Source organism: Podarcis filfolensis (genome assembly GCF_964270895.1).
Source record: "Podarcis filfolensis genome assembly, chromosome: 14".
In the NCBI taxonomy this organism is placed as follows: Eukaryota; Metazoa; Chordata; class Lepidosauria; order Squamata; family Lacertidae; genus Podarcis; species Podarcis filfolensis.
The window spans coordinates 40281028-40299150 of NC_139616.1; the positions used below are offsets into that span (position 1 = coordinate 40281028).

Sequence of the window (18123 nt, forward strand, 5' to 3'; positions counted from 1 at the left end):
ATGGCACCTGGGACCTTCTGCATGCAAGGCAGATGCTCTGGCACTGAGCTATGACTCTTCCCCGAAGGACAACATATTCAGAAATGTCTCCTTTTCATTCTTGCTCAGGCACCGCTGCCTTAACCTACTGTAGCTGCTGCCCCAGCCACCAACCTTAACATCCTTAGAAAGGCTTTCGTTATGATGCCTGTCTATGGTTCCTGCTCCACCCCCTCTGCTCAGTCTGCATGCATTGCTGTCTGCCGAATATTTTCACAGGGTAGCAGGTGGTGGTGGGAGTAACCCGACCATAATACAATATTATTGGCTTAAAACAATTTTCTCCAGAAAGGCATTTGGGGATGGGTTACTGAAGCCAGGGCTGCTCTGCGCTGCCTCCACCTTCCAAATCCTACCCACCCAACTCCCCATCTCTCTCTCTCTCTCTCTTTAAAATCTTATCTCCTCTTCCTTCTTTCCTTTATTTGCATTCAATCCTGCTGACTTGGTAGGAGGCGGCAATTCTGCAACGTCTCTGCTCTGAACATGGTAGCTGCTAAGGTCAATTCCAAATATGAAGAGCTGATGAATAAGGCATTATCGAGCTGCTTTATATGTTGACTCAGTGGACATTTCCTGGCTTCGGAGAGAAAGCAAAAGAGAATGGCGAGCTTTGTCGAGTGGAGGAATCTTTAAAATGCAACATTTCTCCCCCCCCACCCCAGTCTCTTCTCCCCCTTTTGCAACTTTTATGGCTTTGTCCGCTGGCATGTCTGAAGGAGGAAAACAGAGCCTGCTTGGCCCTGCGCCACACTGCTTGGCACAGAAAGATCTGGTGTCAGGGTGCATGTTAATTCTGCTGTTTTCCCACAGACACTGGTGGTTATTTTTTTTCACGGGCAAAGTGTCCTTCAGGTGATTCTTTCTGGGTTGACACCTGAATGCTACTTTCAGAGTTGATGCACTTAAATAGGGTGACAGATCCCCTCTTTCGTAGTTGTGGATCTCCCTCTCGCTTGGGGTTCTCTCATTGTCTCGCCATGGCAGCATTGCAAGTAGGGCTGCAAGACTGAATTGATTTGATCTGTAGATTAATAAGTGTGGTTGAGAGAATTAAAGACACACTTGTTGCTTTCTGGGTGTGTTTGTGTGTGTGTTGTAATGAGAAAGAAAATATTAAAAGTTGGCTTTTTCCTCCGAATAGCAAGCGCTTGATATTTTTTATTAAGCACAAAGTTCATTGGGATCACTTTTTCACCCTCAGGACTGGGATGTTTCCTGATAGCTTGAAATAGATGGGCCTAACTAACTTAGATCCATTAATTCTAATAAGTCTACTCTGAGTAGAACTTAGTTGGATACAACCCTATGGCAACTGGTGACATGCTCTGTATGTTGATGGTGAGTAGTTTACAAGAGCAATGGGTTGGTTTTAAAATAATAATAATCCTGAATAGGGTAACTGTGTACCTAAAGGACCAGGTGCACAGTCTGGGAGTCATTTTGGACTCACAGCTGTCCATGGAGGCGCAGGTCAATTCTGTGTCCAGGGCAGCTGTCTACCAGCTCCACCTGGTATGCCGACTGAGACCCTGCCTGCCTGTGCACACTGTCTCGCCAGGGTAGTACGTGCCCTGGTTATCTCCCGCTTGGACTACTGCAATGCTCTCTATGTGGGGCTACCTTTGAAGGTGACTCAGAAACTACAACTAATCTAGAAAGCGGCTGCCAAATTGGTGACTGGGAGCAGCTGCTGGGACCATATAACACTGGTCCCAAAGGACCTACATTGGCTCCCGGTACATTTCTGAGCAATATGGTGATGATGATGATGATGATGATGATAACCACTATGGTTTAGAGTAGGGGTGAGTAACCTTGGGTCTAAGCACCAAGCCTCTCTCTCTCTGGCCCTCAAAACCACACCCCTCACTTGACCTGCTTCCCAATCCAAGTGTTTTTGCCTGGCTGGAATGTGTTCTTGAACTGAGATACAGTGGTACCTCGGGTTACAGACGCTTCAGGTTACAGACTCCGCTAACCCAGAAATAGTACCTTGGGTTAAGAACTTTGTATCAGGATGAGAACAGAAATTGCATGGCGGCGGCAGAAGGCCCCATTAGCTAAAGTGGTACCTCAGGTTAAGAACAGTTTCAGGTTAAGAACGGACCTCCGGAATAAATTAAGTTCTTAACCCAAGCTACCACTGTAATGCCTCTTGCTTTCCTGGACATTACAGTGCCCAGTGAGAGAGAGAGGGGGGGGGGCTGAATGTGGTACAAGCCAGCCCACTGTACAAAGGTGAAATCTGCATTTGCTAATCCGCCCACTTTTGCCTCTGGCCACGCCCACTTTCTTCCCTGGCCCTTCCCATCACTGGCACGTGGCCCCTGGAAGATTGCCCACACAGCAGTGTGGCCCTCAAGTGAAAAAGGGCTCCCTGCCCTGATATACACCTAGAAAGAAGCAGAAGCAGGAGGAGAAGGAGGTCAGCTTGATCTTTTCGGGCACACACAGAAATAGCCACAAGGCAGGGGAGAAAGGGGGAGACAGAGGGATCCTTCTCAGAAGGACAATCACTCACGAGTAGCGTGCAGTAAAAACAACTAAGCCCAGGAGGCATTTCCGAGGAACCCATGAAAGGGCAGGGTTAAAGCCCAGACATGGCTCCACCCGCCTGCCCATTAATCACCAGGAAATTCCTCTTCCTTGATCTTTTCTCTATTCTTTCCAAATTAGACCTGGGGAGCGCTTTTTTAAGAATGCCTGAGTCATTGCAAAAGAGGGTGTATACCTTGACCGGTGGTGGACACAGCATCCGTGTGTGTTTTAATTACAATCAAATGTTTGTGCCAAGAAAAGCTGGATTCAGTGATTAGCATGCATTATGTGAAGAGGTTCCTGCAGGTAGAGGGAAGGGAGGCAACGTGTTTGCCTACTTCCTCCCTTACCCTGGAAATGCCGGTGGTGGAATCTGGGACCTTCTGCATGCAAAGCAGGTGTTTTACTACTGAGCCCATTTTAAGCACCTTAACCCCCCCCCCAAAAAAACAAAAACACAGGGCTGCTGCAGATACCACAAAGCAGAGCGGCAAGGAAGCTCCATGCACCCAACCATCTCAATTTGTCTAAAGACCTACATTTACATCCATATATATGCATTGACATGTGCAAATCTTTTAAGGACCAAGCAATGACCCCTAGATAGAAGACCCCTAGATAGAAGTTAATAACAACAACAACAACAACAATAATTATTATTATTTATATGCTGCCCATCCAACTGGGTCACCCCAGCCACTCTGGGCAGCTCCCAACAAAATATTAAAAACACAGTAAAACATAAGCCAACAACAACAACAACAACAACAATAATGTATTATTTATACCCCGCCCATCTGGCTGGGTCACCCCAGCCACTCTGGGCAGCTCCCAACAAAATATTAAAAACACAATAAAAGATCAAACATTTAAAACTTCCCTGAACAGGGCTGCTTTCAGGTGTCTTCAAAAAGTCAAATAGTTGTTTATCTGTTTGACATCTGAAGGGAGGGTGTTCCACAGGGCAGGCGCCACTACCGAGAAGGCCCTCTGCCTGGTTCCCTGTAACCTTACTTCTCGCAGGGAGGGAACCTCCAGAAGGCCCTCAGAGCTGGACCTCAGTGTCCAGGCTGGGCAACGGAGGTGGAGACGCTCCTTCAAGTATACAGGGCCAAGGCTGTTTAGGGCTTTAAATGTCAGCACCAACGCTTTGAATTGTGCTCGGAAATGTAGCCAGTGTAGATCTTTTAGGACCGGTGCTGTAAAATACCATTGTGTTCTAAAAATTCCAACACTTGCCACCACAATGCTGCTTATGACATGGGTTCAGTCTTTCAGGTTCAGCCCTGTTAGATATGTTTTTCTGTCCTTTCTGTAAGTTTCCCCCAGGGCACCGACAGGCTTTGGAGATCCTTGGCACTCCTCTTCCAGTAGCCCATCATTCACAAAGCAGCATGTGGCTGTTTGGCACGAAATAATTTTGTTAAGAAGTCACCAGTTCTTCCTGTTGCTTGGAAGCTGGTGTCTCCACAGATTGAGAAATGCCTGTTTCATCACATTAATGTCGAATTAATCTTCACGGACCAAGAAAAGAGCGAGTCAGTTGGTGGACATCACTCCAAGAGAGTGTTTGCTTTTGAAATGCAAATGTGAGGCCTGTCCAGGCAACCCTGATTCAAAAGGGGGTAATCATTATAACAGACAAGAAGCCCGAGTAGGCATGCAAGGAAAGGCTGGTGAAATTGAACTGAAATTGCTTGAAATTACGCCGGTGTAGGGTTTAAATTAAAAACAGCTGCTCTGTCTTAAAACTGTTTTTTGGGGTTTTAAAAACATCACCTTGAGGTTGGGTTGAATCTCAGTCCATCTGCTGGAGTTATTAGTCTGTCTGCGTTTCCAAACTTGTAATTCCAGCAGTTGCGGCTTCAATAACCACCTTAATTCAAACTAATAATGACCATGAGCCACAGTGTCAGTCAGTCAATTTCTGGTAAATTATCAAACACATGACCAAAGAGGATGAAAAAAAAAATACTTCTGTGCCGTAAATGTATTTTGCACTCGCGGGGTTTTGTCCAACTACAGCAGCAGGAGCCAAGAAGAGTTTCCATTGACTTCGCCGTGACTTGGATTGTGTTTTCGTTTGGCTCATGCTAAGTAGTAGCTGAGTTTGTTTTGTGTGAGTTTCCCCTTTTTCTTTTTGGTATACTATTTCACATTTTACACTAGTAAAATGTTCAGTAGTTTCTTTGCTAAGCCAAAATTCAGCAGTGGTGCTGTAATGGAGAAAGTAGCTGGAGCTGTTATAACCTGGTTCGTTCAGACTGGGCAGGTGGGCCATGTTAGCGACAGCTGTAGGGAGCTTCCCAGCAGCACTCAAAGGAGTGGCAGTAGTTTATAGCATTTCATTAAATGAGCAGTTCCTTAAAAGAAAAAACTCCAGTTTGCCTCAATGGGAAAATAAGTAGTAGTAGGAATGTGCAACAGTTGTCTCCGCCTAAGAGAAGAAGCATGCAATGGCTTTGCTCAAAACCAGATAACATTTATTGGAAAAACAGTGCACACTCATCAATTGATATAATTCATGCTTCTGATTTATTATTGAAACCGTAATTTAAAACTTATAGAATCCTAGCATTGTAGAGTTGGAAGGGACCCTGAGTGCCATCTAGTCCAACCCTCGACAATGCAGGGACCTCAACTAGATCATGGATGGCAGATGGCCATCCAACTTCTGCTTAAAAACCTCCAAGGAAAGAGACTCCACCACCTTCCGAGGGAGTCTGTCCCACTGTCAAACAGCTCTTGCTGTCAGAAAGTTCTTCCTAATGTTTAGTCCGAATCTCGTTTCTTGTAACCTGAATCCATTGGTTTGGGTTCTACCCTCCGGAGCAGGAGAAAACTAGCTTGCTCCACCTTCCATGTGATAGCCCTTTAGATATTTGAAGATGGATTATCATATCTCCCCTTGGTCTCCTCTTTTCCAGGCTAAACACCCCCTACTCCTTCAACCCTTCCTCATCAGGCTTGGTTTCCAGACCCTTGATCATCTTGGTCTCCTTCCTCTGCACACATTTCAGCTTGCCAAGATCCTTTTTAAATGGTGATGCCCAGAATTAGACACATTATTGGCTATCATATGCTGTCTCAGTTTCTCTCTCTTACTTTATATAATAACTGGGTTGTTTTTCCCCCTCTTAAACTTTTTAAAACTTTAAAAAACCCAACCACACAGGTATTAAATCAAATATGTAAATGAAATACCACAGGGATGAAAATAAATTGCAAATTATGGGTGCACTCCGGAAGGGCAGCTGGAGCTTGTTGGATGCTGTAGACCTCCTTCTGTAGGATAGGAGACAGAGGATGGACAGAGGTAGAGGCCCAAGGCCAACGACGTCCCCGATGCAACATCAAGAAAGCACCACCATTTCTGACCCCCTACAGGGTTCTAAGGGCAATAAGGCCAGAAAGCAGGTGTTCCACTGGTGGACCTAGAACACACCTCTGAACAGAAGGACATAAGATGAGCCTAATGGATCAGGCCCATGGGTCACTGAGAACAGCATCCTGTATTCACAGTGGCCAGCCAGACGCCTGTGTGGGGAACCTACAAGCAGGATAATAGTTCAACAGCACTCTCCCCAGCAACTGGTATTCAGAAGTATGGTGCCCCAGAAAGTGGAGATAGTGGACAGCCTTCTCCTCCATGAATCCAATCTTCTTCTAAAACCATCCAAGTTGATGGGCATCACTGCCTCCTGTGAGACTGAGTGCCATGGTTTTAACTATGCACTGTGTGGATTTGATATCCCGCCTTTCACTCCCCTTCAGGAGTCTCAAAGCAGCCAACATTTTCCTTTCCCTTCCTCCCCCACAACAAACACTCTGTGAGGTGAGTGGGGCTGAGAGACTTCAGAGAAGTGTGACTGACCCAAGGTCACCCAGCAGCTGCATGTGGAGGAGCGGAGACGCGAACCCGGTTCCCCAGATTACGAGACTACCGCTCTTAACCACTACACCACACTGGCTCTCACTGTGTGGGAAAGTACCTGCTTGTGTCTGTCCTGAATCTTCCAGCATTCAGCTCTGTTGAATGTCCATAAATTCTAATGCAGGCACAGGCAAACTCGGCCCTCCAGATGTTTTGGGACTACAACTCCCATCATCCCTAGCTAACAAGGACCAGTGGTCAAGGGTGATGGGAATTGTAGTCCCAAAACATCTGGAGGGCCGAGTTTGCCTATGCCTGTCCTAATGTTAGGCGAGAGGGAGAAAAACTTTTGCGTACTTTTACAAACTTCCATCGTGCCACCTCTTTCCTCAAACTAAAAAGTCCCATTGCTGCAACCTTTCCTCATAGGGAGTCTCTCCGCCCCCTTGCTAACTTTTGTTGCCCTTTGCTGAAACATTTCCAACTCTGCAATATCCTTTTTGAGGTTAGGCAACCACGTCTGGAACAGAGGGAGGAACAATGACAGTCCTGGGGTCATTCCCCCTCATACTGGAAAGCAGAGAAGCACCTCAGAAGACTATCATCATGATCAGGCGGTTTTGTGGCAAGCAGGACTTAGTGACTGTGCAGCACCTTGTAAGCCTGAATTGTGTCCTGAGCTGCAGACCAGAAATGTCTTAACTGGACACTCCCTGGTTATGCTGGATGCCCACCTAGATACAAGATGGCAAGCCTTTTTATCAGGACTTGGGCCAAAATGTGCAACCAGAAAAAGCAAAGGAAATGGGTTTCTCAGCACCTTTCCATCTGCAGTCAAGTCTCAGCTTCTAACTCCTATGAATCAGGCTTTGCAGCCAGGTCTTCCCAGCATGTGGTGCATGTTCCATCATTTCAAAATGAAGCATCATTCAGTGATTTGGTGGGTTTTGTTTCGTAGGAGGGGGGGGGAGAACCCTCATAACTTCAGAAGGGATGCAAGTTCATGGGCTGTTAATTTTAATTCATTTTTAATGTCCTAAATTATGACGCCATAAATAAGCTGTAAATTTTTGCGCAGCAAGTCACCGGGGCATCTGAAAGCCATTAGGAAATAACTGCGCTTTGCTGCAAACTGAGATGGTTTGCCATAAAGGAGTGTTTGGGGTGGTTGGCAGGGGGCAGGGGGAGGCAGACAGGTGCATGAGGCAGAAAGGGAGGGGAAGCAAGGATACTGGATGGGTGGCAAAGGCAGCCTGTTTTTAGGTCAGTGACTCCTGTTGTTTTTGCAATGTGATGCTCATATTTACTTGGAGGGGAGGAGAAAAGGCTCAATGATATCAGTTACTGGGAAGAGAGAGACCCTCCAGTGCTTTTTCAAAATTCCTGAGATCACCAAAGATTTATCATTCCAGTCCCCAAACATTTATATGCCTGGAGGGCCAGCCTCTGCTCACGAGGTCAAACGCCCTTCTCAAACCTGAAGGCGAGACGCGAAGTGTTGGGAGCTCATAGGACCCAGAGATAAAGCTGCAAAACTTTACGACTGACGCAGTAAGTCTCAAGTGAGCAACGCAGGGAGGCCACGAGCCCTTGTGCACGTGACCAGTGTTTTCAATTCCAATACTGTAAAATTACCGTCCAGAGGTCTGTGAGATCCATATGCAAAGAAGGCATCAGTTTTCGTTCTGCCCTGTATCCATCACAGGCAGCGTTGTTTCCATTCTGCTGCAGTTCATCTTCTGCCCATGACTATGCTATTCATCTTGGTCTCTGCTCTGGTGAAAATATGTATTTATGAATTCATTGTGTAAATCACATTATTGCATTGTCATGCAATTCCACCCCAATGGGAAGCAGAAGGCAAATGTGTTGGGGTGGAGGGGCAAAATCAAGTACGTACGGTTTGTAGACTGAAAGCATCATTGGTGTTGTTGACATCCGTCTGTCTTGGAAGAAAATATAGGAGTGCACCTTGGGGGATGAAATCAAACCATTAGAGAGTTATAGCACCTGCTGTGGCTGTAGAGACCAAAATGGGAGAGACATGTTTTGTTGCAGCTGAGGCTGAGATTAAGCAACAACAGTAGTCTCAGCCTGAACCCCTGGTCTAGAAGCTTTATTTGTTAGGATAAGCGTAGTTGGCCAGTCTGTGAAGGCAAATTCAAAGTCTGTGGGGCTGCAAGTTACGGGCACACATTTATCTGTGAGGTTGTTAAATTTCAAGTGTGTAAAAATAGAAAAGGAAGAAAGGAAATAACAATTGTGGTCTTGTTAGGCAGAAAAATGCCTGAGCAGTGCCCATTAAGAATAAATCAGTGTTTATTTGTATCTCCCCAGGAGCCATTGTTCACTATAAACGAATAGCCTGTTGTTTCCATGGTTTCATTAGAAATCTATGTAATATATTAGAGTTGATTGAATAGCATTAAGGTGCCCTGATGTGCATCGAGTGAATCTTTCATGAAATAAATGGCCCCCACTGATTTAGAAACAACCGTTGAAGGACTGACAACCCTGGTAGAACCCATAGGACCCTGTTTTCCTTTCTATGTCCATATTCATCCTTATCAAAGGGCTGTGAACCATTTAGGGTAGTCAGAAGAAGTTTGGGGGAAGCAGCATGGGTCTGGAAACATCAATATTTGTGCATCACCGAGTGACAACGGCTTACCGTTAGTGGGTTATGTTATCAGTGTTTCTACAACTGGTCTTCACATCCTTAGCGGACGGAATAACGAGGATTCATTGAGATGGAAGATCCTACAGGGTTTATCCCAAGTGTAAAATGGCATGGCTGTTGGTGATTAATTATGAGCATCCTGTCCTTTGCGCCCTGGAAAAGACCATATTTCCAGGAGGGTCGCCCCTAGCAGTGCTCCAGGAAGCATTTGTGGAGCGCAGGGCTTTGCAGCAAGAGGTGAAATGATATAATCTGATCTCACATCTGCTTCCTGTTGTCTGGGTATCAGAAGCTTTCTTTGGTCTGCAATAGGCCCATTCTTGCTGGGCAGAGGCAGAAAATGTGACTGTTGAAAAAACAAGAATGGGGGGGTGGAATGTGTCTGGAATAGGCATTGCTCTCTGCTGCCAAACTGAGATATTTTGCTCCTTCTACATCTTCTTTTTTTAATATTGTGGAGGCTGGCCATCTCTGCCCTCCTGCAGCAGATTAGAGTCGCAGTATTCCTTGGATTCAGAAGGCAGACAGCAACTGGGTGGCAGAAGAGATTGCTCCAGAAAACTCTCCGCTATTGGGCTCTGATATGTGGAGGGAGAGCGAGGGGCTGTGGGGACACACTGCAAGCATCAGGTTTGAGACCAGACAGGGTGGTTTATTCTCTTTTTCCTTACAGAATGCAGGAGTGCAAATCTCTCCCTGCCTGCCTCCCTCCCTCCTTTCCTCTGCAATAAATCTTAGAAATTGAGACATGAAGGAGCTTTCCTTTCCAGATAGCACAGACAAAATTATTTGGCTGAGTAATGAGCATTTGGCCACAATAAGGGAATTTTATTTTTTCATAGCAACATGTGAAAACTTGTGCCAGTTCGGGCCACTTGGTCCATCTAAGCCTAGTATTCTCCACTCTGACTGGCAACAACCCTTCTGGGTTTTCAGCTGAGACCTTGCTCATTCAAAGCAGTGGCTGTGGTGGCTGAATGAATGAGTGGAAGATACTATAGCTGCACCTCCCACCCAAGGAGTCTTGGGAACTGTAGTGTGTGTTTTTTTAAGGGTGCTGTGAATTGTCGTTCCGTTAAGGAGGATTCCCAGGATTCGTGAAGTGGGGAGAGGAGAATGTGCTTCACTTGTATGGTGTGTACGCAGACATAGAAAAAGATTTGGCAGAATGCAAGGCAGCACCTGAGTGATTAAGGCTCTCCTGCATAATGGCCAGAATCTCTGGGAGATTATTCCTACTCGGCCACTGAGAGCAGCAGGTATTAATCGGGCAGTAGTTCGGCACGTCTTCCAAAATGTGCAGACCTGCATGATGCCCTCTAGCCCTTTCACTTGGCCGCCACAATCTTCCAAACACGAGACTCATCAGACAACGAGACTCCTCTGGGCGAAGGCAAGACTTCAGAGGTTCCTTCCCTGCTCCATCTTTTTTTTTTAAAAAAAAAAGCCAAATGAAAATTTAAGCAAACAAAAAACCGCCATAGGTTTCTTGTGACTAGTGTGTAGGGACAGATGCATTTTGTGTTGATTCCACATGTCGGTTCCATTCTGTCCTGAGGAAAACCTGGCAAGTTTTGCTAATGCTGAAGTTGACATACAAGAGGAATGCAGTCAGTGTATAATAAGGCAATAAATTTATAGAAAGATGGGCAATATCTATTCAGTTCTGGAATGATAAATGATGACATTCCACCTTATAACTTACATCGATTTAATATTTTATTTTATAAGTGTGTTTTTTTCTTGGTACAACCCCCTTTTTATTATATTTCTTCCATTTACCGTATTAATTACTGGTTGTTGAATTGCTAGAGGGAAAATTTACAATCAAACCTTTTTAAAAAGAAAAACCTCCATTCTGTCTCCATTTTTGAATCAAATCTGCATTTAGCGACACACAATCATTTAAGTGGGTGTTTTATCACAAAATAATCATACAACTCTCAGGTATGCAATTCTCCGCCCCCTCCCACTAATTTTTTATTATGCAAGAAAGAGCATGAAATGGAAAACAGTAGCAGTAAACAACCACAATAGTAATAAGGAACAGCATAGGTACTCAGAGCATGACTTGTCCCAAAGCGAGCACAAAGCACAGTGCTAAGACAGATAACTTTGGGCTGCAATAGCTTGAGCTATTGAGATGCGGGGGAGTGAGATGACTGCCTCTCTCTTCACAGACATATTTCAAAACTGCAAACCAAACTTTGCCCAAGTGATCAGACTTCTTTGCAATGCTGAGCAAGGTGTTCTGAAACATATGCATTTCTAAGTGTGTTTTATCCTTAAATGCTCATCTTAAAATGCACTTTGATACTTTAAAAAAAAATCAAGAACTGAACTGCGAAATTCAGAGAAGTCTGAAATGTGAAGGGGTAATTATCTGAGCAACCCTGTCTACAGAAAGGCAGCCTAAGCTACTCCTTTTCCAAACTCTGTTCAGGAAGATTTTGGAGGTACTTGACTCACAACAGCCTTTGGAACGAGGTGACCGAGGTGAAAGGAGTTTGGACTGCTTTCAACTGGAGGGGCCAGTGATTAATCCTGGACTTTCTACACGTAGTCAAAACAAAAAAATATTTTTTTTCTTTCCAGTAGCACCTTAAAGACCAACTAAGTTAGTTCTTGGTATGAGCTTTCGTGTGCATGCACACTTCTTCAGATACCAGTGTGCATGCACACGAAAGCTCATACCAAGAACTAACTTAGTTGGTCTTTAAGGTGCTACTGGAAAGAAAAAAATATTTTTTTGTTTTGACTATGGCAGACCAACACAGCTACCTATCTGTAACTTTCTACACGTAAATCATGATGGGCTACTGTCCCTCTCCCAAACTTGTGCATTCAAGCAAAGCAAACCTTTCTGTCTCTGTTTTTCAGGGCACAGCTTCCGTTCTCCAGCGCAGGTCTGACAACGAAGAGTATGTGGAGGTCGGACGGCTTGGACCATCAGATTATTTTGGTAAATTCCCAGTTTTATTTCAGTTTGGGAAACAGTCAGGAAGACAAGCAAGTGTAGGTTTATTATGTCCTTGGAGTGGCTATGTGGGAGTGGCCCTGTTCCGTTGTGCAGGATGTGAATCTCCCTTTGTGCTTCCACATGAGGCTGTCGCTGAGGCGGCGTGACAGATTCTAGTGGCCAATTGGCTAAAGTAGCCATCTGAAAATTACTCAAGATGGCCCACAGTACAATCCAAATGACTTGGAATGTAATAATATATACAAAGATCGCTGCTGGATCAGGCCAGTGGCCCATCTAGTCCAGCATCCTGTTCTCACAGCCGCCAACCAGAGGCTTTTCATAGGCCCACAAGCAGGGACTGTGTGCAACAGCCCTCTGCCCACTTGTCATTCTCAGCGATGTGTCTTCACAAGCATACTGCCTCCAACAGTGGAGGTAAAGAGGAATATGGCTTCCATTCCAACCTGTATTAGCCACAAGCAGTTCTGTTTCCATTCTGCTGCAGACCGGTTTCTGCCAAATACGTTAATTCACCCAGCAGTCTGCTATACATAACTTACATTAACTTTTCACGTAACTTGCGTTCATTTCAATGTAAAGGAAACATGATTGAAAAATAATTAACTGGGTATCATTTGCAGACTTAAACACACACACACACACAATGTGAGACAATCCCACAGAGAAGAGAACAGAGGCTGTGATCAAAGCAACAGGTAACATGCAAAATCTTCAGAAATGTGATGATGGTATTTCCCCCCCCCCCCTCTTCCAGGAGAGATAGCCCTCTTGCTCAACAGGCCCCGGGCCGCCACTGTGGTGGCTCGTGGGCCCCTGAAGTGTGTCAAGCTGGATCGCCCTCGCTTCGAACGAGTCCTTGGCCCTTGCTCAGAAATCCTCAAGAGGAACATCCAGAGATACAACAGTTTCATTTCCCTCACTGTTTAAGTCATTCCTGCTGGCTGCCTTTTATGTTAAAAACTTGTGCACTTAAATTTCGACCCATGCCGTTCCATAGCTTTTTGAAGAAAACAAGAGACGTGTGTATTTTATGTATATTTTTTAAACGATCATGTCAGGGGCACTAGATATCCAATCATCATCTTTGTTATTATGTTAGAAAAAAGGCAGTAGAGAGCTCGATGAAAGTGGCTTTCGTGAACTATTTGTAGGATTTTTTAAATTTGTTTTTTCACATCCTGAATTACATTCCTGGTTGCCCTGGTCATGACGCCTCTCGGAATGCAATTTTAAACACTGAAAACCACACATTTCAGCATTTATTTTACCTAAGTGTGCTGAACAGCTGGTCGTATCTATGTTTCGTCAAACTGTAAAACAAAACACCTAAACCCGCAACTACTTAACTTGAATATTCATCTTCAGAATTCTTCTTAGGTGGATTAGATGTTTCCTAAGACCCTCCCCCCCCCCAAAAAAAATTTACAAAATCCCCTTTTAACATTTGTGAGAGTTGATTAGCGAATGGAGCCATAGTCCAACAAGGAGCAACAGGCACATAAGCTCATTGAAATCACCAGGCTTAAGCTACAGAGTTAGTTGAAGGATATTCAAAACAGACTAACACCAAAATGGGTCTCCCATCCTACCCTGAGTGTGCTCATCAGTGCGATAAGGTTTGTTTTCCCTTCCTTTTTGGAAGGGAAAACTCTGCCCTGAGATCGGTGGCTCAAAATAGCAACATGGTGTAAGAAGTGGGTGGGACCTCAGCTTTGCTGCTCCACATCAAAGCTCCTTCCTGCGTTAAGGATACCGTAGCTCCACACGGCTCAGGAATTTGGCACCAGTGGTGAGGGAGGCTGCTTTTGGCACAGTCACGTAGCAGGTGACTTGGGCATGGCAATGGGACACTGACACTGCCAGAACTGAAATACCTTTGGGGGGCAATTATATCTGTTACGCTGTTTCCTCTTCTGAATCCAGCATGTTATTGAGGAGGGAGTTGCCTTACACTGAGTTACTGTAGTTCTACCCAGCTACATACCTTATAGCCTCCTCTGACTGAAAGGTACCGTATTTTTTGCTCTATAAGACTCACTTTTTCCCTCCTAAAAAGTAAGGGGAAGTGTGTGCGCGTCTTATGGAGTGAATGCAGGCTGCGCAGCTATCACAGAAGCCAGAACAGGAAGAGGGATCGCTGCTTTCACTGCGCAGCAATCCCTCTTGCTGTTCTGGCTTCTGAGATTCAGATTTTTTTTTCTTGTTTTCCTCCTCCAAAAACTAGGTGCGTCTTATGGTCTGGTGCATCTTATAGAGCGAAAAATACAGTAGGTCTCCAACAGATCTCTTTCCCTCAACCCTGCTGCTCGAGACCCTCTTAACTGAAGATGCTGAATTGAACCCGGGGCCTTGTGCATTTGATGCATGCTCTCCAGCGCTGATTCATTGCTGCTCCTTCACCGTGGAGGAAGCATCAAGCAATGGCAAGTTCTTTACGTGAAGGAACGTGGCGCGTGGCAACTGATAGTGGAATAGGCGGAGAATGAATTTAAGTCTTTAAGGCAGAGATGGCCAACACAGCCCATAGAGTCGAATGTGGAGCGATTTTGAGGGGGCAAAAATATACTGGGTTTGTGTGACTCCTGATTAGCACCTGTGATCCCTGATCATATTTTCCACCTTAAAAGCAAACAAACTGCAAAGCTTTGGTTTTGATTGGAGAAGTGATTGGGTGGTTGTGGCAGTGGTGTTTAGCTGTATTCCCTTGCAATGTTTTCTTAATTTAGCTCTCGCTGGCCCTGCCCTGCCCAAGCATTTATTAGCCTTGCTGGGGCTAATGGTAATAATTAATAATGCAAGGTGTCTGCCCTGCTCAGAGTGGAAAAGAATTTTGCCGCTCCCCCTGCTGTTTCCCCGGGACTTCTGACCAGGTGCCAAAAGAGTGGCAAGATTCATCTCACCCCCTTGGCAAGGCAAAGCAGAGGACTGGCTTACAAAGTAGTTCTTAAGACATCCACACACGGCGACAAGTTACTACTTGGCAGGTGGTCCATCTGCATGGACTCGAGAGGTGAAGAAAACGCCAAAGAAAAAAAGAATCCAAATCCATAGCTTTTCAGAACGTGAAGTTTTGAAGCAATCGGTTTATATTTCCCGCACTCCCTAAATTCGCAAACCTTGGCAAAGGTCAGATCTCTTTGCTGTGAGGATTGCTTACTTGCACCCTGAATCCGAGTTTAGTCACCGTTTGCATAAATGTTTAGATGGACATTTACGGAAGCAGGGAATCCGCTGCGTTCTGACAATAATTCATTTCAGTGATATTCGTAAAATGTGAACTGGTTTTAGACTGTAGTTTGTAAGGTTGTCCACCCTTTTGAACTCACTAGATTTAACACTCTAATTACGTTGCCATACAATATTTCACTCTGTTCATAGGCTGCAGACACAGTTCTGCAGGATTCTGCAAGGCTGTTTGGAATGAATGGGGGCTACCTTTGAGACCTATGGCGCCCTTTCATTGTGAGGCTTGTTTGAGGCAGATTCCAGCTGGACTATGTCCTGTGCCATGAATGTTAGGATGGGATCCTGTCTCTGCAAGAAGAGTTTCAGTCTCGTGGGTTCCCTCCCCCTCCACACTTTGTTTGATCTTTGTAAACTGTGTTTATTATTCGTATTTATGACCTTGGTTACTGTTTTTGCATGCATTGAGAAATATGGAAAATCAGATGCCATGTTAGATAATGTAATGGCACCATCTAAAAAAAGATTTTTAAAATACAATATATGTAATACTTATCTAAGACTCCTTCTGAAATGTTTTGGTATTCTGTCCTGTGTGGATTATTTTTTTTTTAAAGAAAAAAAAGTGCTTTTCTAAAAAAGAGAGAGAGAAAAGAGTGAATGTTTGATCGTTCTTTCTGTTTTGCTTATTGCATTTCATTGACTGCATTGGTAAAAATAAATAAATGTGCCTGGTGTAGTAATGCAGGAAACATTTGATCGCTGTCACATCGTGGAGAGTATCAGACTCACAGTGGAAAGGTTTATAGGTAGAAAAAGACTGGGTGCAATTCAACAAAAAATAGATGCACAAGTCCCATTGAAGTAGACCCATAGAACCTAGAACCCAGCTAGAGGTTGCATAAGTAGTGCTGCAGTGAATAATTGATAAAGTAGTTAAAATGAGTTTTAAAAAACACACTTTTAATGGACAAAAAAAGCTCCTGCTGATTAACTTTTTCTAAAAACTATTATTTTTTTAAATAAAAAAACAATTGCATTGAAGGATTTTAACCTACTGAGTACTGAAATCCAAATGCATTTACAAAAAGCTAATAAAAAGCAATATTTATCAAAAAAGAATATTCTTTAAAAGTCTTCCTTTTAAAAAAACACTATAGTTTTTAATGCAAGGACTTTTTGATGGCAAGCTCCATGCTTTTCTCCCGTATGGAGGGAATTCCTTCTCCAAGAGATGCAGGCATAATCCATGCATGCACTGATTTTACCTGTAAGTAAAGGCAGTCTATTATGAAGCAAGAAGCAGGATTTTTTCCCTAGTAGGCATGTAATTATGAACCTAAGAAGCTGGATCCGACCAATGGCCCATCTTGCTCAGCATTCTTGTTCTCCCAGTGTCTACCCAGGCATCCCTCAAGCAAGACATAAGCACACAGTATCCTCCTTGCCTGTAATTCCCAGAAACTGATATGCAGAAGTACCATATTTTTCCATGTATAACATGCTCCCATGTATAGGACGACCCCTATTTTGGGGGCTGCAACCAATCACACGTCCCCCCTATGCACTATCCGTGTATAAGACAACCCCTGTTTTTTATCATTATTTTACAGTAAAAAAACCTAGTCTTATACACATGAAAGTATGGTACACTGCCTGCAACAGTAGTGAGAGAACATAGACATGGTGTCTAGAAGCTATTAGCAGTGTTATCCTCCATGTTTATGAGTCAGCAGAAGCAATTCCTTCTATGTCTAAAATTGATGAGAATAGTCAACCCATTTTGAAGTGCTTTTGACCAGTGCTGCTGTCTAGAATTAAGAGATGTGAGTAGGGTTTTTCTGTCCGTGAGAATTGACAAAGGATCTCACCATTGCTTTACTGTAAAGTGGGGGCTAGCATCTTTTGTGCACAGTTAATGAAGTATTATTAATTTCAAATGGGACCTGGGCACCCCTAATTCTTCTGGATTGCACCCAGTCTTTGCAAGAAACCTGTCATTCGGCCAAAACCACATTGCAATTATTGTTGTAACTGTTCCAATGAAAAGCAGAAACGTGGACCACTGGAGTGCATTTCAGTGGAAGCAAAACGAGCAATGTTGCATTTTCAAGATTACCAATTGGGATGATGGGACGGAATGATGTCATGAATAAAATTCTTGGAACTTAGAAGTGGTTTGTGAGCTTCTTTCAGTAGGGAAAGACCCTGTGTGGCTTATACTAATAGTCTACAGCAGAAGTGAACTCGTCCCAGTGCTTATACAGTGGTACCTTGGAAGTCAAACAGAATCCATTCCAGAAGTCCGTTCGACTTCCAAAACATTCAGAAACCAAAGTGTGGTTTCTGATTGGCTGCAGGAAGCTCCTGCAGCCAATCGGAAGCCGCAGAAGCCACGTCGGACATTCAGGTTCTAAAGAACGTTTGCAAACCAGAACACTCACTTCCGGGTTTGCGGCGTTCGGGAGCCAAAACGTTCGACTTGCAATGCATTCGGGATCCAAGGTACGACTGTATAGCCAAAGCGATGATGTCAACCCACAAGGTTATTGGCAGGCTTAGCGGGAACACCAGTTCTGCAGAACTACAACAGATCTTTAGAGGAGGGAACCCAAATCAGGACTATGAAGACTGAGCATGCTCAGTGGCCATGGGATGGTGCCTGACTGTGGCAGGGGTGGGGCAGGAAAATGGGGGAGGAGAATGAGAAGTGGAACAGAGGGTCCTTCAAGAAAGTATGGCCGGTGGTGACTGGAACAGGAGGACTCTACAACACGGCATGTTGTGACGGGTCTCGCTTCAGTTGCAACATCATGTGCCCAT

At 44.5% G+C, this 18123-nt stretch overlaps 1 protein-coding gene across 5 annotated transcripts in view; it reads left to right on the top strand.

The window, feature by feature from the left end:
• PRKAR1B (protein kinase cAMP-dependent type I regulatory subunit beta) overlaps positions 1-17474 on the top strand; it is a 109663-nt gene extending 92189 nt beyond the window's left edge. For all 5 annotated transcript variants that reach the window (XM_083585336.1, XM_083585337.1, XM_083585335.1 and 2 more), the window contains 2 exons: positions 12015-12096; positions 12872-17474. In XM_083585336.1, the coding sequence (XP_083441462.1) occupies positions 12015-12096; positions 12872-13044 (255 nt within the window). In that variant the 3' untranslated portion in view covers positions 13045-17474. The remainder of the gene's footprint in view (positions 1-12014; positions 12097-12871) is intronic.
• Positions 17475-18123: the final 649 nt, after the last annotated feature.